The 22,018-nt window shown below is 37.1% G+C and overlaps 1 protein-coding gene across 1 annotated transcript in view; it reads right to left on the bottom strand.

Moving 5' to 3' along the window:
* KCNJ3 (potassium inwardly rectifying channel subfamily J member 3) overlaps positions 1-22,018 on the bottom strand; it is a 136,724-nt gene that overhangs the window by 103,625 nt on the left and 11,081 nt on the right. Inside the window, exon 2 of the mRNA XM_072418167.1 lies at positions 10,281-10,497. Coding sequence (XP_072274268.1) covers positions 10,281-10,497 — 217 coding nt within the window. The remainder of the gene's footprint in view (positions 1-10,280; positions 10,498-22,018) is intronic.

Genomic DNA, 22,018 nt, shown 5'->3' with positions numbered 1-22,018 from the left:
TAAAGGGACAATAACCAGGTAAAAGGGCACAGAAGAAACAATCTGTTGAACAAATATTATTTTAACCCACCCATTCAAGTCAATGTGCAGAGGGTCAGATAATGTAATTACGCACAGCGAGGCAACATCAAGAGTAATCCGCATCGCTACAAGAGAAAAAGAGAGCTGAATATCAAAAGTGTCCTTTAAATATCGTCCATTCCTGCAGTGTGACAAAGCTTTATGCATCAGTTATTTATAAATGGGAATTATCTGGGTATAATTAAAATGTATAGAAACCCAGAATCGTCTGCACCATGCCTCATTGAATATACTTCCCTGAAACTGATCAAAATGAATAACCCCCAAAATGGTATACATATTAAAAAATGGCATTATAATGGAAGCAAAGATTTCATATGTGGGAAATATAGCAAAGTTTAGTGGAATGGAGAAGATAGACTATCATGGCGGAACATAGGTGATCCAGCAAACCTGCTCACCCACGTTTTCCCATGATGCTTTATCTTCTCCAGCCTTGGAGGGCTTTAACCTCCCAACCGTTAAGCCCGTACTTTTCCGTGCAAAAAAAAGTTGCAATTATCGTTAACCCCGTACTTTTCTCACTATAATAAAATCTCACTTACCTGGTCCCGCTGTGCTCATCCAGCATCGGGTCCGTGTTCCAGCGTCGTCCTCCAGCGTCGATCTCCCTCTCCAGCGTCGGGTGCCGTCTCCTATACCAGCCGGACCGGTAAGATGCCGGCCAGCATCTTGTGTTCCGCAGGCCGGCATCTTGTATTCCGCCGGAACACAAGATGCCGGCCGGCGGACCACAAGATGCCAGCCGGCTTCTTACCTGGTCCCGCTGATCGTCCCGTGTCGTTCTCCTTCCAGCGCCGGGTGCTCTCTGAAACAAGAAGCCGGCCGGCGGAGGAAAAAAAAAGCCAGCCGGCTTCTTGTGCGCGCGTGCGTGATGACGTCGGCGCGTGTGCGGGAAATTCAAATTGAAACTTATTCATTCATTTTGTATTGGATTGCATACAGGAGTTTGTATTCAATCCAATACAAAATGAATGAATGAGTTTCAATTAAAAATAAATACAAAGTATGTATTTTGTATTGGATTGGATACAGGAATTTGTATTCAATCCAATACAAAATGAATGAATGAGTTTCAATTAAAAATAAATACAAAGTATGTATTTTGTATTGGATTGGATACAGGAATTTGTATTCAATCCAATACATAATGAGAGTTTGAATTTTGTTCTCATTTTGTATTGGATTGAATACAAAGTCCTGTATCCAATCCAATACAAAATAATAGAAAATATATTTATGTGGTTTTGTCTATAGGTATGTGACGTTGGTTCGTTGGACACTAGGGAGGTGTTTTAGAAAAATATATTACTATACATTATACCGAATTATCGCATTTTCAGTATTTTTCATTTATGTAATCTTGTTTAAGCTGAATTTTGTGTTTTTCCTTTTATTAATTTTTATTAATTTTATTAAAAGTAATTTTTTTTTTTACATGATTGTGTGTTTCAAACATTTTTTATATTCATTATATCTACTAGACCCCTATTCGGACATATTTCTGTAAGTTACAGGTCTACAATTTAAAAAAAAAAATTTCATGAAAACCTGTAACGCTTTTGGTACAGAAATCTAGACATCAGTGTAACGCCCAGGTGGTTAATAAAACATGTCCAATGTGTTTTGTAATCTTGTTTTTCTGGTTCTGTATAACCAATATTGGCCCTTTTCAGAATGGCAAAGAGTGATGTGCAAATTAAGAAAATAGCTCAGCCTTTTTCAAACTTTTTATCATGGAGGAACCCATGAAATAGTTTTTAGGTGTTAGGAAACCCCTGCTAAAAATGTTATTTCAACAGTTTATGATATCTTTTATAACACTAGTCAACAAACAATTTCTTTCAAAACAGATTAAAGTCATTTTAGGTTATGTTTAATGCACAGATTTCAAACATGGTATTGGTTTTGCTAGATTGGCTCTAGTTTTTGAAATAATGACCTCAATAATAACCTCATAGAAAACTAATAAAAACATGAAATATAAGCAAAATTAAACTAGAAATGCCTATGCATACAAAAATAAATGTTTTAAATACCTAACATCAATATATTCTATATTCAGTGTATTTACAGAACTATTCACAAAAAAAAATACATTGAAAAGCTCTGTTTGTATGATTTCCTTTTATGCTGATGATCAGGACAATCGCATTGAAGGCTCCAGAAGTAGTCTGCCATCATGTGTCTATCCCATCTGCCCTGATACCTTTCTTCCATCACCTTTATATCTTGATGGAACCTCTCCCTTTGTTCCTCACCTCAAGGTTTTCTGGATTTTTTTTGCAAATGGCTTTGAAGATAGTGTACGTTTATGCTCAGAGTAGCACCCAAATATGTAAGTTTAAGAGCAAGTTTTGTACCAGTTCTTCATAATTTTTCCTTTATGTTTACCCAAGAAGTTTATGACAACCATGACATAGCTGGGCCAGGCAGAAGCTTCAGTATCACTCATGTAACTTCTGATAGAGAAGAATCTACAAATGTATTTGAAGCAATCACCCTCCTTGTTTGGAGCTCTAACAAATTGCTCCAATAATTCAAACTTTATGTGTAGTGGAGGGAGAATGATTTTTTCTTTGTCAACCATTGGCTCGTTAATGACGTTCTCTGCACCTTTTTTCATGTTTTCCCTTGGAGGCCATGACCCTTTTTTCCAGTGATCCTGCTTTGCTCTGTTACCCCACAAGCAGATGAAACATGGCTACGTCGTGTGTCCACTTTGCTGTCCAAGTAGGTCAGCAGAAGTTCACTATTTTTAAATCAACACATATGGACCATTAGTGTTCATAATAGCAAAGCTTTTGTAAGACCATTTTGATATTTTCATATTCTGCTTTATGTTTTTTTGAGTGACCAATTGGAATTGATGCAAAGCAGTTGCCATTTTGCAGTAAAACAGATTTTAAAGTGGAACTGTCTATAAAAAGCCGCCAGTCTTCTGCTCGGTATTCTGGTACTCCCATTTGGGCTAGTGGTCCAGGGATGTTACAACAGTACACAAAGTCCCCATCTTCACTGAAATATGGTAGGAGTGTCGACTCTCTTGTCCTATAAACTGTTATTTTATTTTCCGGTCTCAGACAGTTCTTTTCTTCTAGCCTGGATGCTAAAAGTTCAGATGCTTGTTTTGACAGACTTAGGTCACGTATTAAATCATTGAGCTCTTCTTGGGAGAACTGCTGGTTTGATGAAACACTTCCTTCATATTCACTTCCACTGCTTACTCCTAGGTTATACTCCAAACCCTGTATAGCCTCCATGTCAGATACAGGAATAACTAATCATGGAACCCCTACCAAAATCCCAGTAGAAAAAGTAAAAACACAGTTATCAGCAAACATCTCCCACTAGTCTGACATATTCGGACTGCTAAAAATTGATTGCCCTCTTCTGACTGATGAACATAAATTATTCCAATTTTACTTTGTTATAAAATTAAGGCCAACAGTTCTCAAAGTTAAAAAGAAATTACATTGTGGAGTAGAAGGAAAAAAATGTCAGACTTGGCAGACTGAATGGCACTCTAGATAAAATACTCACTTTGATCACTAATTGGACAAATAAACACAGCTCATATGGATGTGAGGTAAAAGCTGAATATATTTTAGATGAGGGGCTGGGTACAGGGTCTCAAGATGACGCACTGCCACAAAATCACGGCCATCTGTTACAGTTTTGTGTCAGTGTTAAAGCAAGGCCTGTCATCTGCAATCAGTTTCCATAGTTTTCATGTTTAATGCATAAGTGTCATGTACAGAGCCACATGAAAGCACATGTGGGGTATGTCGTAACAGGAGGGGCAGAAAGGGCAGTTCGGGGGTAGCAAGATTATTTATTCACCTCAGCTGCAACTTTCAGTTCTTATTCTTCCTCTTTTTGTAAATAAAGAACATTAAAGCAAAATTTAATCTGCTTTTAATTTGCCTACACCCCCATCTCATCAACATACTAATTACATTTTTCAAATAAAGCCTTTTCATTTCCATTACAGTTCTTATTTTAGAATCAATGATAATATCACTTGGTCTAAAAAAAGGAATGGAAAGAAAATGGAAAAGTTTTAATTACAGATGTGTATTAAGCCTGGATAATGTGCATATGGGTTATTAGACATTAATGAAATCCAATAAATGAATTGGGTGGGCAAGGGACAGTAAGACTAGGGAACAAAGATTTAGATGATGCTGCATGTTTTCCCCCCACCTGTAAGATGAACCAGGCTAAAGTTTAGTTTTCCTTACCTATCCAGATACCTAGACAGATAGTGAGCCCTACTTTGCTAAGCCAGCTGAAGAATGTTTTGCATTCCTCAAACTTCTACAAGAGTCAGATGTCTCATCCCTGGTTGCATTCTGTGGTTTTTCTCTCCAATCCCTCCAATGTATCATAGGAATCAATGAAATGAACTACACAGCTCAGCAGGGGACAAGCATCTGGCCAACCTAAAAGTGTTTATATGGAAAAAATCCACCTTCAAGGGGATAAAAAAGGCTTTGGGTCTATACGTTTAGCCCCATATAGGCTCTTTAAAATTACTCCTGGAACTCTATAACTATGCAAGGAGGTCTATTGAACATTTTAGGTGACAGCTTTATGAAGAGGAGAGGAAATACCAAGAAATATCTTACAGAGGCATCATTCACAGAAGCTTCTGCCTGGCACAGCTTTGTCATTGTTGTCAAGAACTTCTTGGGTAACCATAAAGCACAGAATTATGAAGAACTGGTACACAACTTGCCCTTTAACATAAAAATTTGGATGCTTAAAAATTTCCAGAAAACCTTGAGGTGAGAAACAAGGGGAGAGGTTCCATCAAGATATGAAGGTGATGGAAGAAAGGTATCTGGGCAGATGGAATAGAAACATACTATGGCAGACTACTGCTGGAGCCTTCAATGTGATTGTCCTGATCATCAGAATAAAATGAAATCATACAAACAGAGTTTTTCAATAAATGTTTTGTGAATAGTTCTGTAGATACACTGAATATAGAATATTTTGACATTAGGTATTTTAAAAATTTATTTTTTTATACATAGGCATTTCTAGTTTAATTTTGCTTAATTTTCATGTTTCATAAGTTTTCTATGAGGATATTATTGAGGTCATTATTTCAAAAACTAGAGCCAATCTAGAACAAAATACCATATTTGAAATCTGTGCATTAAACATAACCTAAAATGACTTTTATCTGGAAAGAAAATGTTGGTTGACTAGTGTTATATAAGATATCATAAACTGTAGAAATAACATATTTTAGCAGGGGTTTCCTAAAACCTAAAAACTATTTCAAGGGTTCCTCCATGATAAAAAGGTTGAAAAAGGCTGAGCTATTTCCTAAATTTGCACATCACTCTTTGCCATTCTGAAAAGGGCCAATTTTGGTTTTACAGAACCAGATAAAACAAAATCACAAAACACATTGGACGTGTTTTATTAAAGCCCCCCAAAACTGGAAAGGATAGACTATCATGGAAGAACCTGGTTGATCCAGCAAACCTGGGATGGATAACCCAGGTTCTTCCATTTTAATCTATTCCCATTCAGTCTTGGGGAGATTTAATAAATCAGACCCATTGTGTATAAATAGTATTTTGTATTTGCTATATCAACTAACCACCCTTGATAGATATTAGTCTTCTATTTAATAAATTCAACCTGCTGCCAGTGCAGCAACACAGGATAAACAAATCATAAGTGATTCATTACTTCTATTTAAAACAATTACAGTAAGTGATGACCTCATTATGAATATACAGATCTCATATTTAGATGTGCAGGTCATCAATCAGGAAAATTAATATGGGTTATTTTACATTACAACAATAGATTTCCAACTCTGCAGATCTAATAAGGAAGTATGTGAACAGATGCTGACCAAAGAGCAGAGTTCTACTGGTAACCCATGCTGAAAGTGATACAAAAGGTGGTTCAAAATTTATGTAAACCAAAGAAGTTTGCCTATTTGTGAATTTTGTTCTGATAAATTTATTTTGCTGCAATTAAAAGTTTTTTTGTATTGTTTATTTTTACCTTTTTGATAAGTGCAAAAAATACTTTTTGATTTTCCCAACGATCTTGTCTGTTTTTAACTTTCCATGCTTTCTGCTTGTGCACAAAGAAAGGCTATAAAGATGAGGTGTTTGATTAAGAACTTCATACCCGGATTTTCCTGGATTCTTTAAACTACTGCCAGAGCAGCAAGTTTGACGGTGATCAAACTGGTGTGTAAAAAAGGAAACTATGGTCCTGATTTATTAAAGCTTTCCAAGGCTGGAGAGGATACAATTTCATCAGTGAAGTTGGGTGATCCAGCAAACCTGAAATGGAACAGGTCCAGCTTTTAAAACATTTGCTAGCAAAATGCAAATGTCTTAAAAAAAAAAAAAAAAGCATATTCTCTGCAGCCTTGGGGGGCTTTATTAAATCAGGCCCAATGTTTCTTCTTCCTCAAACCATCCAAATGTTGGATCAGAATGCTGGAGGACATCCTTGGATCTTGCAAAGTTAAATTTTAGCTAAAAAATACCAAAGTATTTTATTGTGTGTGGTCTGTTTATTCCTATATTTTCTTTAACCTTTCCTGGGAATGGTTAGATGGTGCCATACACCTCTGTACTTATTTTCAGGGGGTGGATATCAGTAGGCCTTCTACTAAAGCTGAACCTAACTCATTGATGTGGGTGAGCTTTCTGTCTTAATTAGCAAGTGTTCACAGTAGACTCTTGGAACGTCTTGTGGCACATTTTGTGGGGATGAGGTTCTCTCCTCCAACTATGAGCCTTCCACTGCTGGGGGAAAGCTAAGCAATCGGTATGTCCAGGAGGAAGCAGATTATGCCTCCCCTTCTGACCAGTCAGGTTCAAGGGTCCTGGTGAAGCCGGGTGAGGAGTAGCCAGGTTCCATGCAGTTTTCCTTCAAAGAACAAATGTTGGGTGAATTTTGTACCTGTAGATGAAATTCCATAGCAGAATTTCTACAAATCTTGTTCGGTTTTCCCCAGGTGTTTAGTTGGAAATGGTCAAAAATCACTCTGACAAATAGAGGTAATGTGGAAATTTGAATCTTGGCCAGAAAATGTACAAACATAGGTCCTATACAATCATTGATTTACCCCTTTAATTCATTTTTGACAAGACTGCTATTTCAAGATAAAATTTTATTAAGGTCTATATACAACAATTGATTATTGTGTTATTCTCCCAGTGATTTATTTTTGGCAACGTTTTGTTTTATCCTAAATACAACATTATTGTTTACCCATCATCGACTTCTGCAGTCCAAAACTACCCATAAAAACACCCTATAAAGACATCAGCTCTTACAAATAACTTGTTACATCTGGTTAAGCATACCTTCTCCTCCAGCATTAGAAAACAGAATTCATTTTAACAAAAATGTCCTCAGTAAAAATATGCAATACCTCAAACTGATATCTTCATCCCAAGTTATCAAAACGCTGGTCTATTACTAAGAAACCTAATTCAAAACAGATGGTATAAGCAAGATACACTGAAATACAAAACACAGCTAAATCTCCCTAGCTTCTCTATATAAAAGTAATTAGCCATTGTTTATTATAGCATGACTGTTGCAGGGAATGTGCCAAATTGGATTTGTAATAAATTTAACCATATCCATACCAAAGCAGAGAGCTCTAGACAAAACACCGGAGGAAGATACTGAAAAACAGTTTTTATTTTTTACAAGCATTTATATACTGTATAGTAAAAATGTAACACTATGTCAGTACTTTTTCAAGAGTTGAATTTATTTTAACATTCTTATAATCTAGACTTTTTTATATGTATTTAATATATGTCAAGCAATCTTTCTATCTGTATAGCTAATTCATCTATCTATCTATCTATCTATCTATCTATCTATCTATCTATCTATCTAGCATTTCTATTTAAAGAACTAAATTAAAAAATTAAAAACTTATTACTAAGCATGTCCAGGTGGTGTCCCTTCTGCATAACCTTACCTGTCTGATTGCAGTTTTTACCTGCACCCATCTGTTTTCACTCCAGCGCAGGCGGGGATTAGCCGTGTATCCTGGGATCACGTGCAGAGCGGTGCATGCATGCCTCTTTTGACAGAGAAAGACATTGATCAAGCAGGTTTATCTGCAGAAAAGACCTTCCTGGTCCTTGTTTTTTAAAGAGTTTTTAATATCTCTCCAACTTTGTATTTATATTCACTATATGTCAATCTATCTTAATTTTCATTCTCTGTCAATTTAAATTCATAATACTTATCAGTCTACCTATCCAACATTTTAATTGTCCATCTATCTATTTCTCTGAATGTTTCCTAATCATTATCCATTCAGTTTAAAGTCTATCTTTTTTTTACAGATCCATGGATCTGTAAAATAAAAAACAAATAACACCTGGTGCAAAAAAAAAAAAAAGCCAGTGCACAAAATGTGAATCACAAAAAAATTGCAATAGGTGTTCTACATGGTACCGCTCTAAAGGGGCTAGAGCTTTTTTACCCAAACCAGGACATAATACTTCTGAGGGGGGTCAAGTTTTCCATACCGAGCCCAACCAGCCAAAGCCAGGTGGCTACATTTATTTTAGAGGGCTGACCGAAGGTCAAGCCTTCTGCAGTAACTAGCCAAGGGCTAACTGAAGCGATAGCCTCAGACTTAGGGAGAACCAGACCAGAAGGCTATTAGGTATCTCCTCACTGACATTTAGGCAGCAAGGTCAGAAGGACAAGCACCTCTCTCATCTAGTGGAAAAAGCATAGAGGAAACAAACACACATAAAAAATTCCTTAAATAAATACAGTAGTGTTGTGGAAGGATCCATGGCTTGCCTTTTGGCCTGATATAAAAAGATTCTTCCAGTATAACCAAAAGGCCCAGCCCAAGAGGCAGATGAAGAAAAAGAATTGCTATCTATCTATCCTTCTATCTATCTATCCATCCATCCATCTATCTATCTATATACAGTATCCATATATGTATCCATCCAAGATCTAAATGGGGTCAGACAGAAATGGCCAGGATATTTCTAGATTAGTGAATGACTTGATTTACGTTTTGCTTCTCCTAGTAATAGGTGGTATGTCTGTCCATCTGTTTCCCAGTTAACATACCAAACACAATTATTGTTTCATTTGGCAGTTTATTGTAAAAGATTGATTAAATTTAGGTTACTCATCCTTTTTATACAAGTAGTAGTAATAATATAAAATCTGTTGAAATTCAATCCAACACCCATAGGTGAAAACTTAGAAGTGAAGAACTGGTGAGGAAAAATATCAAATGACAATGCAAATACCAGATAACCCCCCCATCCTTTGGATACTTTCCAACTCCATACAAAATGAATAACATTACCAATGGCCCTCCCAGGCCAGAGCAAAAGTCAAACAGATCTTGTCAACAGTCCAAGTTCATGTTTCCAAACTGCATGTTTCCAAAGTACAAAACAGGCATCCCCTCGCTTGGTGAAAGGAAGGGCCAGACATATTATTGTTAATTCTTCCAGAAAAGTGTAACAACATTACACATATCAAAATGGTTTATTTCATATTGGTAGCAGCTTTTATAGCCTTTCTGTTTTTTATATGTTATATTGATATCTATAATGCCAATGTAATTTGTGCAATAGAGTTCCCAATTTGCCAGAAATGTAATTCTTACTTCTCACACTGCCCTCTTCATGATATAGAATATGAGAGAGAAACAGATATTGCACATTTCATTTCCTCTCTTCTATGAATGTAGCTGGTAAGAGGGTCAATCAGATGTGACCATGTGACAGCTAAAGTACGAAGAACAATAGATGAAAGACTACATTTCCCTGTATATATATGGAAAAGCTTGGTTGTAAACAATTATCTGAACTCAAGTTGTTAACAGGTCACTAAATTGCAGGAGAGATCCTGACTGGATAGATGCACAGCTAAAGTCAAGCATGGTTACGAAATTGGTTTTCTGAATTTGTAAAGTTAAGTAGCTGATTCTAAAAATTTACGCCAATCAACACAAATTTTCCTCATGTCCGGTTCTTCAGATACAAGCTCAAAAATAAAAAGGTGGCTATGTTTCAAATTTTGTATCATCTGAAAGTGGGGCAGCTTTTTTTACAAATATAGATGTATTTGTTTCTTTGCCTGTACCAAACGGTTCCTTTCTAAACAGAGCATACAGATTAGGCGATAAAAAGGCAACTCACCAGTGGTTTCCACTATGCCCTCCAGGATGACAACAATTTCAAACTGCTCCGTCTGCATGGATCGCTGGGAGAGGTCATAGAAGGGGCTCTTGGCATCAATCACGTGACAGATTGTAAGAGGGGAGACCAAAAAAAGCTGATCTGCCCCTGTGCTGAATCCTACATCCAGTTCCAGCTGATCGAGAGGGAGGAACTCACCCTCGGGTGTCTGCCGAGACTAGACAAGCATGCAGAAGAAAAAAGAAAGACATTATCACTAGGATGGCAGCTTTCATGACAGGCTGACATTGCATTACATCACTGCAAACATCTGACATTTTCAATTACAGGAGACACGTTCCCTTGGTATATGTTGTGTGGCATTATTCATGGGGGCATGAACACTATAGAAAGGCCAACCACAGCCTTATAATACATCATCAGCAATTTTTTAAAGCAAACCTTTCCAAAAAAAATGGTGGCTGCCAATGGTTAGTTCTCCTTATGCATGTGCCAGTAGTCTAGCCGTCATCCTAACCTTCCTATTTTATTACCATAAGTCACAAAGCCAAAGCAAGCATACAGGAAAGGAGTTCTGTTGTTTTAATTAGTTATGTACAATACATAGTAATGATTTGCCATGTGCTGTGGTGCGATGCAACACACGTCCATTAGTAAGGTATGTTGGGGCACCAGTGCCAGTGGGTTGCAGCACATTTCCCACAAGGCACATTAGTTAAATTACATGCAGCAGCGCATTGCAAAGCTGTTGATTTTGAATGGGACTCAACCCACTAGGATAATGCAGCTCTAATGAACACGCTTTGCATAATTTAGTAATAGGGATCATATTTTTAACCATGGGGAGTTGCAGATTTTTCACTTTTTCCCAGCACCACTGGTGTAAGGACAAATATATCACAAACAAAACTGTATATGTATGTATGATGTATATGTAACCTGTTTACAGGTTCAAAATATCCTGCTCTGTTTTTTGGGGTATTTTTTTATAAAATAGAATAAAAAAATGCTACATCATGCATTTCACAATACCACCTTTAAAATTATTAACATTAATTGCAACCTTTGACACAAGCACAAGGAAAACAAAGTAATGAACTTTACAAATGCACATCGACAGTATCACCTGTGAGAATGTATTCAATCATATGTGTTATTTTATTCATATAGTCATTTTTCCAAAAAAAAAATTATATCTAGCACATTTAAAATAAAATTATGACAAATGGAACCTAAGTCAGGCAGTGAAATTTTTCCATAAACTGCTGATATGATCCAGGAAATGCTATTGGTATGGTACCAAGAGTAATTCCTAGTTAGGAGTTTTTTAAATACCCAAATTGTTTGATGATGTTATGATTATGTTATGTTGTGATTTTGTTACCTAGATGAAGCATCTAGATGACTCTTGCTGTACTACTTTCTATACTGAGCACTACACTTCCCCACAAGCAGTTCCTTCTAAGGATTTAAACAGAGATAGGGTGGGTGAATATTTGCTTTAATTGTGGTGGTCATGTAGCATGCAGGACTAGAAAAAGTGCCTTTAATAAAATGTAATTAATTCCAAATGTTGTTAATTGGGTATTTGGGACTTCCATACCTGGGCAGACAGCTGTCTTTTCTACACTTTCCTGATCTGCTTATATCTATTATGTCACTTGTTTTTATCACAGTACCCAACCATTTTGCAATGAGCGTTGGTAAAGTAAACCTTTGATGTCTGGAATATTGTTTGTTTGGTTGTTACAAATGCAAGCTTGTAGCTTTTATATTCTACACACAGATTACAAGATTACTGTTGAAAACTAGGATCATGATGACAGTCCCCGAGCCTGGATATTTAAAGTCAGTAATGGCAACCATTATATTATACTCTAGGTACCAAATTATGTTGTTATCAGCTAGGAAGAAACACTGTCACATTCATGAAAAACTTAGTATTGTGCTGTGGCTATGATGGAAAGAGAAGAGGGGGGAGAATACTGGAGAGGTGAGTATCAGCAGGTTGTTGGGGTGTTATCCATTTTGTCTCTTTAATTGCATTCTTTTGCCAACCCCATGAGCTCAGTAAGGAAAGAGACCAGAACAGTCACATCCACCTCAAAGTTTGTAATTACTAGGAAGTACATAGGACATAAGTAACTCACTGCATCTGAGACCAAAATTCAAGAAGTTTAAGCAACATAGAACCCAAATAATTACAATAATTTTACACAATACATAAGCATTCACCTTTCTAAAAGTCTACAACTATGTACACATGCTAGATACTTGTTCACAGTAGGCAAAAATCTAGCTAGTTTACAGTAGTCCCTTAACGTCATTATTGATCCTCAGTGCACAGTCCGCCATATGTATGCACAAATGGAGCAACAGCTCCTAGGTGAATACCGCTGTGACAGATTTGAGCAAGTCGCCTTTCTGGTATCTTGCATTGGAGAGCTGAAGAGAAGCACATTGCAACACTGAGATCAGTCGATCACCTTGAGAGGGGTCTCCTGCTCACTGAGCAGGCAGTTAATGGCTTAGATGTGGAGGGTAGAGAGGTTAATCAGGATGAACATGGGTTACCATAGTTAGAAGGAGTGGTAGGGGCTCCTAGAAAAGGAAGGCTAAACTTGTGATTGGGCACCCAACATTTTGAAAAGTTATATGAAGATGTGCAGGTGGCAGACCCAGTGGTGGCAACTCTACATGTTACTGTTACCCCTAACAGCCGGGGGAGCGGCACATCTAGTAGTGGTGGGGAGGGAAAAGTAGGAAGGAAAAGACAATTGGTAGTCATAGGGGATTCTATGATCAGGAGGATGGATAGAATAGTTTATCGCCCGGATCCCTTCAACCGAATGGTTTTCTGTCTTCATGGTGCAAGGGTTCGGCATGTGGTGGACCGAGTGGACAAATTACTGGGAGGCAGAAAAAAGTGGAAGTATTTTAATCATGGAGATTTCAAATACCCTGACAATGACTGGAGTAATGGCACTACAGGAACAGCAAAAGGGAGGAAAATTGTGAATTTATTACAAGATAATTTTATGGTACAGTTTATAGAAGCCCCAACTAGAAATGATACTCTGCTGGACCTAGTTCTTTCTAACAATGCAGAGCTTATAACAAATGTGCATATAAAAGAGAATCTGGGTAGCAGTGACCATAATTTGATTTCATTTAATATAAGCTGTAAACAGGAAGCAAAAACAGGAAAGATAAAAACATTTAATTTTAAGAGAGCAAACTTTCCATTATTAAGGGCGTTCTCTGTGACGTGGACTGGGAGACAATATTGTCCTTAAAGAACACTGAACAGAAATGGGAATGTTTCATGTCTGTTTTACAAAAGCACACTGAAAAATATATTCCAATGGGTAATATGTTTAAGAGGCTAAAATAAAACCTGTGGCTCACAGCTGATGTTAAAAAAGCCATAAGTAACAAGAAAAGGGCATTCCTAAAATATAAAAATGAAGGATCACCTTCATCGTTTGAAAACTATACAGAATATAACAAAAGATGTAAAAACGAGATAAAATGTGCAAAACTTCAAAATAAAAGACAGATTGCAAAGGAAAGTAAGGCAAACCTCCCCAAAAAATGTAAATATATTATTAGCAAGATCAGTTCTGAGCATGTAGGCCCCTTAAAGGATGGCACTGGGTTTGTAACTGGGAATAAAGAAAAGGCAGATTTACTAAACACTTTTTTTTAGCTCTGTGTAGACAAAGGAAAATGCCAGAGCTCAAGTCCAAGTTCATAAAAGCAAAGTCACTGCCTTAAATGAGTCACAATGGCTCAGAATTGATATGATAGAGAAATAGCTGGGAAAAATAAGGCTGACAAAGCACTAGGACCTGATGGATTACATCCACGTGTCCTCAAAGAGCTGAGCTTGGGTATTTCAAAGCCAATATTTCTAATTTTTAGAGACTCTTTAGTCATTGGCATGGTACCGATGGATTAGCGTAAGGCCAATGTGGTTCCTATCTTCATAAAGGGAGCAAAGTCATTACCAAGTAACTACAGACCTGTTAGTATAACATCCATAGTTGGAAAGGACCTAGAGAGTTTGATAAAGAACCACATATAGGAGTTTCTGCTAGTAAATAATTAGCAGCAGCATGGCTTCAAGAAAGACAGAAGTTGTCAAACAAATTTACTCTCTTTTTATGTGGAAGTAAGTAAACAGGTAGACAGTGGAGTAGCAGTTGATATAGTGTACTTGGACCCTGCTAAAGCATTTGACAATGTACCCCACTGACGGTTATTATGCAAGTTAGGGTCAATAGGTTTGGAAAATTTAATCTGTAAATGGATAGAGAACTGGCTTAAAGACTGCATCCAGAGAGTTGTAATTAATGATTCATACTCTGAATGGTTTGAGGTTATAATTGGTGTACCCTGGGGTTCAGTGTTGGGACCTTTACTGTTTAACATCTTTATAAATGATATAGAGTTTGGGATTAAAAGTACCATTTTTGTGTTTGCAGATGACACCAAATTAGGATTGTCGGAACGAACATACAGGATGTCTATAATCTACAAGCAGACCTGGATGTACTGTTTGATTGGGCAGCCACGTGGCAAATGACATTTAATATAGATAAATGTAAAATTATGCACTTGGGGGCTAAAAACATGCATGCTTCATACTGTCTAGGGGGAATACATTTAGGGGAGTCAGAAATGGAAAAGGATCCGGGGGTTCTGGTAGATCATAGATTTAATAACAGCATGCAATGCCAAGCTGCAATATCTAAAGCTAGTAAAGTACTTTCTTGTAATTATCCTGCCCCTGTACAAAGCATTGGTCAGACCACATCTGGAATATACAGTTCAGTTTTGGGCACCAGTTCACAAAAAGGACATTGTGGAATTGGAGAGAGTGCAGAGAAGGGCAACTAAACTAATAAAAGAATGGAGGAGCTCAGCTATGAGGAGAGATTAGCTGAACTGAATCTATTCTCCCTTGAGAAGAGACATTTAAGGGGGGATATGATCACCCTGTGTAAATATTTAAATGGTCCATACAGAGAACTCTCTCCCCCATTATACACTTTGAGATCATTACAAAGAACAAGAGGGCACTCTTTGTGTCTGGAGGAAAAGAAGTTTAAGCTCCGGATAAGGAAGGGATTCTTCACTGTAAGGTCTGTGAAAATGTGGAATCAGCTCCCTCAGGAAGTAGTTTTAGCAACTACTATAGATTGCTTTAAAAAAAAGCTGGATGTTTTCTAGAAGCACAGAATATAACTGGGTAATAAAGCTTTAAAGTAAAAATAACAGTGACTGTTGATCCAGGGAACATCCCATTGCCTCATGGAATCAGGAAGGAATTTTTTTCCCCTGTTGAAGCAAATTGTACCAGGGTTTTTTTGCCTTCCTCTGGACTAAACTATGTCTTATAGGGTTTTATATCTGGGATATGTTTATTTCCCTAGTGGTTGAACTTGATAGACTTATGTGTTTTTTCAAAATGTGTAACTATGATCCTTATGTGACTGACCAAGGATGACTGCTGCATTATCCTATGGGGGAGGACGCAACAGGATGCCTCCTAGTTGTCCTCCACCATCTCCTCTCCAAACTGAACTCATTCAATCTAGTGTCACTGGAAATATTCACAAATGATTACCAGCATCAGAAATCTGAGGTTTGTATGCAGCATTAGTCTGATGTATGTGATGTATGTACTCCAAATTGTTTCTTCATGAAAGGGGAATTATAGGGGCTTTTAATAGGGGTTAGCTAGGTATGAAGGAGGGGGTCATAAGAGTTGAGGGTTTACTAATGGAACTCAACAGGGCATGTAATTGGAAGAAGAACTATTAGGCTGCAGGTGTCAAGTCTTGTACTAAAAATATTGGACCAGCAATTAGAGACACTGCCTCTCTTACTGAGACCAAGATTTATCAAGCTTTGCCATTGGTTGCAAATACAAACTGTGCCAGTAATTTTCCACTGTAACAGCATATTTCTGGAAAGATACATTCACAGCAAACTGTAAGCATCCGATTAGCCATTCCAAGGGATTCACTGCCTCCCTGCCTTACAGCATTGTATCAGTTTATTGATTCACCGAATGCAGAGCAGTTTTGAATATGTGGAAAAATCACCTCCGGCAGAGAGAACTAAGGAAAACCAATGTCTGAACTAATGGAATTTAACTGTAAGAAAAAGGATGGAATTAAAGATAAACAGGCCTGTCAGTTCATTATTTTCACTAGGAAAAAAGGGACTTGTAATAATATTCACATTTTTTCATATAGAATAGTAGTTGTACTGCAGAAGCAGATATCTGATGCTTTAAAAATAATACTGATAAAAAGCAACTCCAGGCAAAAGATAAAATCAATTAACTGATAATGCTATCTATGAAATGCTTCCAATGTGCTAAATTTAAAGTCTGTTGATATGAACCTGTGCCCGTAACTGGCAAAGCAACGGGTTCATTGTAATGCAAAGCAACATCATTAAATAACCTCCCTGAATCTCTGGCTACCCTGTTAAATATCGGAATACAGGAATTACCAAGGCTGATCCCCCCAATCTTCAGAATCACAAATCAGTTCTTGAGAGTTTTTTAGTGGTTTTCTTTAGTCTTCTCAGTTAAGCAAACCAATTCACCCAACCTAAAATTGTGAACCATTATATTTTAGTCTTTTAACTGATTTTACGGTATACGTTCATACCCATTGATATGAATTTGTGCAGTGAAAATGGTAAATTTGGAAAAAAAAAAAAGAAGTGCTTCTCCAGGTATGTGAGTTTGCCTAGGCTCTTCTGTACCTAAAGCCACATAGCTGTGAGGTCTAAGGCACTGCTGCCTCTGACTAAGAATAAGATTGAGATTGGAAGTGAGATAAATATACAACTCACTGTTTTTTTTATTTTTTTTTTTAATAAAAGATCTGACATGAGGAAGCAAAGTACTGCCCCTACCAAAATGTATCTATAAAGACAAATCTTTCAGATTCCGTGGGAATCTCTTATTTCCTGTTTCCTCTCTGGTATAGGAAGTTAAAGCGTACCTAAACTCAGAATTTTCACTTTACATAAAAGAGTAGAGAACCTTTTTATGTTAAATAAAAATTAAAATTTATTTAAAAAGTAAAAAAAAAAAGCGTGCAGCACTGCCCACTAATTCTCGATTGAAAAAATGGGAGCGCAAAGCCTCCTGGGAGGCTACGTCATGAATCCCGGGAGGCTCTTGGGTGTTCCTTCTGCGCATGCCCGAGCATCTCAGGTATGTGCACAAGGAGCCCTTTCATAAAAATGGAAAAACAATTGCCGAACTCACGCATGCATAGTGAGATCGGCAAGTTTTTCTTCCCATCTATGTCACCGGATCTCACGCCTGCGTCGGGTGACATAGGAAGAAGAACCCGGAAGAAGAGGAAAAGATGGCAGTGCCCACACCGCTGGCCCGAAGACGGATGCCGGGACGTACATTTAGTTACGTACATTTAATGTTCTGTGACACCAGTGTTATTGATTTACAGTTTATTAAAACAAAAATTATAATTATAGAATATCATATGAAGACTTATAATGATGATTTTATTCATAAAATATATATATATATATATATATAGATATATATATATATACACACACATTATATATATATATATATATATATATATATATATATATATAAAATAACTTTCCTATAAATATCTATCAGGGCTGCATAGAGCAAAACATGTCAAGACACTTCTGATAGATTATGTGTATTCAAATAAAGTCTTCCCTCTCAACCTTTGAATTTTTGCTCTATGTGTTGTACGTTGAAATAATTGGAAATATATCAAAAGATCAACACATACGTTTAGATGCACGTCAACCATTATGATGCACGTCAACATATCACAACGGGAGGTGATATGTGTTGACATTCAATACAAAGTGAATTGTAACATGCTTTAATAATGCGTGGCAATGCACGTTATGATGATTCAACATGCCATGACATGTGTTTTATTACCTTTCTATTTATTTGAATACAAAATGCTTTGGTGGGAAAAATGCTTAGGTGTAAATAGAGCCTTAAGTATAAAACAGACATTCTATGCTTCTTGAAAATTGGCTTCCTTTGTAATACAGACTTACACGAACATGTTTTACTGCAAGTTGTAGGAGAGGGCTTTTAAAAACATCCAAAAATAGATACAAAGGTGTTTTGTAAGAAAAGAAATACAATGTGAACTATTTTCAATATCGATCTGTTGCAATGTAAAAACATATGTACTCTCAATCTGGTGATCTTGTTTTTTGAACATGTCATCTTGCTAATAATCATGATAGTTCTACTAGATAGTTCAAACGTTCCTATAAATCACTCAGTGAAATGCTATGCCAACCACTGGTAGTCAACTATTAAAGCTGAACTGTATACAAAAAAACACAAATTAATCTAGGTATATATGGTAATTGTTAAAAAAAAGATAGAGGGCAGTTATAAATTGTTTTACTGGTAGTACTTGGTGAAAAACCAGGCTTGCAAGCTTTGTACTTAGTTATCCCCCATGTTTTCGGGGTTGGTCATGTCTGGGCACCTTAATGCATATCTGGTGGGTTAATCCAGTGGCCAAAGCACATTTGTCCAAGGTATTCTGCCACCTAACTTTTCTCCTCCACCAACCAACTGCAGGTACCATATGCTGGCCTAGCTTAATCATAAACCTAATTTTCCTACCTACCATCAGTTTTGTCTTGCACAACATATTCTTACTGTTGCAAAAGTGAAAGCATGGAAGTCTGCCTTTCTATTATTGAAGGTAAAATAGCATGTCTTTTGGACTCTGGCACACAAAAAAACAGACTTAGCAACTACATAATATAATAAGATTTTAATTAATTTGGTCTCCCTGGGTCCAATACTTTTTTGGGGTTTCCCCAAGACTCCTCAAAATCCCATTGCCTTTTCTCATTTTACATTGTATACATTTGTTAGCCAACATTCTGCCAGGACTCACTCTCTTTTTTCTGTATTTTCTTTGAAATTCTTCAATAAAAATGTTTTAAAAAAAGATAGGATGAGTAGGGTTAAGGGGAAATGTCTTGGGGAAGGTGTTGGGTATCATTTACATCTAAGTCAAAATTTTGACCAGTGCATGGTCACTGGTAGACTTCTTTTAGATTTACAAAATACTTTTCTGCCAGTTTTATAAAGACTAAAGTGACTATTGCTATACCAGCTTCTAAGTTAAAAACACGACTGTCTTGTTGCATGAGTTTGGTTTTAGAACACTCTGCAGCACAGTGAGAAATCAGGAAATATTCTGCCGGAGGATGTGCAGAACTGAAGACAGTATGAGCACCTACTCGCTATAAAAGCCCTAACGAATTCCCCCTGCTACAAATATTGCTGAACATTCAGAATAAATATATTACTTATCCTGAAACAGCAATGGTTAGCTATAGCAGACAATGAAATGAATGTTTGCAATTAGGTGAAGTAGTCATTTCACTGTTTTGTGTTGATCACTTATAGGAAAGCTATAAAAGAATGGGGGTTCCACTGCCTGTTCAGGGCAGTGATAATGTCTATGCAAATGGTCATTACCCCGTCCTTTGATACTATGCCAGTGCTCCCTACTGCTCCTTCCACTGTCTCAATTTGCGAAAATACCTGGTGCTTTCAGGTATGGTGACCTTCAGTGAAAGAACAATCCCAAGACTTGAACACTGGGCCTGTTTTTTTAAAGTTCTACAATACTAGAGAAGATAGGTTCCATTCCAGGTTTACTTGATTACCCATGTTCACCCAATCTACTCCAATCATGGAGAGCTTTATTAAGTCAGGCCTACTGTTATCTGACTAATGGAGTGACATTATTTCACTGGGATGCGAGACCAAATGGAAACAGAAGAAAAACAGGTGTTGGAGCATTAACAAGTTCAGTAGAAGAAGGTCAGGGGCCCTTTATAAATAGATTGTGATTTTTTCCTTAGTGTAGTGAGCATGTTAACAGTGACTTTATAAAGGAGCTGTATAGAATTAGTAAAAGTGCATGCTGTGCTGTGACAGATCACATGTGCAAAGCTCTACCCATTGCAGTCATGGGCATCTCATGTAACCATTTCATACACCGCCATTAAAGAAATACTAAACTCGGCCAACTCGCCCGTCTGCGTTCCAGCGTCAGGGTGCTGCCACCTTCCTTTTAACCTTCCACTCTGGATGATCTTGATTGGTTGTGCTGGGATGACATAATCATGTGTCATCCTAGCACACGCAAGGAAAGCTGAAAATGCTGGGTTTCTCTGCCAATAAACTCAGCTTTTTTCCAGAAACCCATTGCCATCAAGCAGGTAGGTTGCATTTTTGCAGAAGGGAAATCATTTGTCCTTCGACCTGCCTGATCATACAAACTTAAAAGTGGCACTTTAGTTCTGCTTTAATAAATGCTCACACTACCTTTCTTGCTTTGTGTACTGTTTACCCACTGCTTCCTTTGGTGGGTTTAGGTTTCATTGTATTCAGACAATCACATTCATGATTTTTTTCTCCAGGCACCACTGCAATTAAAAGAGATATAAAAAGCCAAGCTGGTAATTAACTAACCAAAGCAGAAATATCATTCTGGGCAGAGTAAGCCTTTAATGTAGATGATCCAGATGATTAACAATCTTGCTTGCAAAAATACAGCTAGAGCCACTGTTGAATATTGTAAACTGTTAAGTCTTTACTTCTCCACAGTAATAAGTCATGTAAGACATCCTTATTGAATTTTGGATGCAGTGTAATATAAATAGCACAAATGAGAGGGTAGAAAAAATCCTATAGAGTACAGGGACCTACAAACAGAATGCCAAATGACTCCATGGTGGAATATTTTATTCTCCAATAACTGCTTCTCCCATTTTTTTAAATAGTGGGGGCTATCTCAATTTTTATTTACTAGCAGCGTGTTGCTGTGGCAACCTCCTTTTTTTTTCTTTTGGACCCAAGAATTAGCAAGGAAACCTTGATTTATTTTTTTAACCACACACATTTGTCCTGAGCTAAGTGTTGGCTATTTATCATCCAGTTTCTTTCCCAGAGGCTGCAGAAGCCAGATATTCACCTGGCAGGGGCAGGCAAGAAACCAGACCTCGTATAACAAATGGAAGGAAAGTGTCTGTTACAAAGAAGCCAATCAGATGCATCCTGCCATTCTTCTAGTGCAAGTCAGAAAATAAAATGAATCATATGATTGGTTGTCACTGGTAAACTGAATCAAAGGCTGTATTTTGTGATGTGTATAAAAATAACAAATGGTTCTGTCACACCTGTGACATGAAATACATATTTAAAGGGGTTTGAAAATTGGGCTTTGAAAATTGAATGTGGCCAGTGTCAAATTACACTGCGCATATATTTTTTTAGACGTACCAAAAAGAGAGATTGGCTTGATTCAACTTATAATAATAATTTTTCGAAAGCATAAAATTTGTTTGTGCATATGTAAAACTTCTGCATATGTAAACACGGAGTAAACACGGAGGCGGCAATAGTTTGCCACTGCATACACAGTGTGGCATGCTCAACATACTCCCATAACCACATGTAAGATAAAAATTTTAAAAAATTGATGTTTGTCTGAAGTTGATTGGATGATGGATACCATCACCCCTTCAGTTATTAAGCCAAGTTAAAATTCACTATTTTAAGTAAACATGCATTAGTTGTTGGCTCAGCACATTCTTTGACTTTTATTATACCGAGCACCAAACCAGTGCACCCAGCTCCCTTT

This window comes from Pyxicephalus adspersus, chromosome 7 (assembly GCF_032062135.1).
Source record: "Pyxicephalus adspersus chromosome 7, UCB_Pads_2.0, whole genome shotgun sequence".
NCBI lineage: Eukaryota > Metazoa > Chordata > Amphibia > Anura > Pyxicephalidae > Pyxicephalus > Pyxicephalus adspersus.
This window is presented reverse-complemented; position numbering and strand designations above follow the sequence as displayed.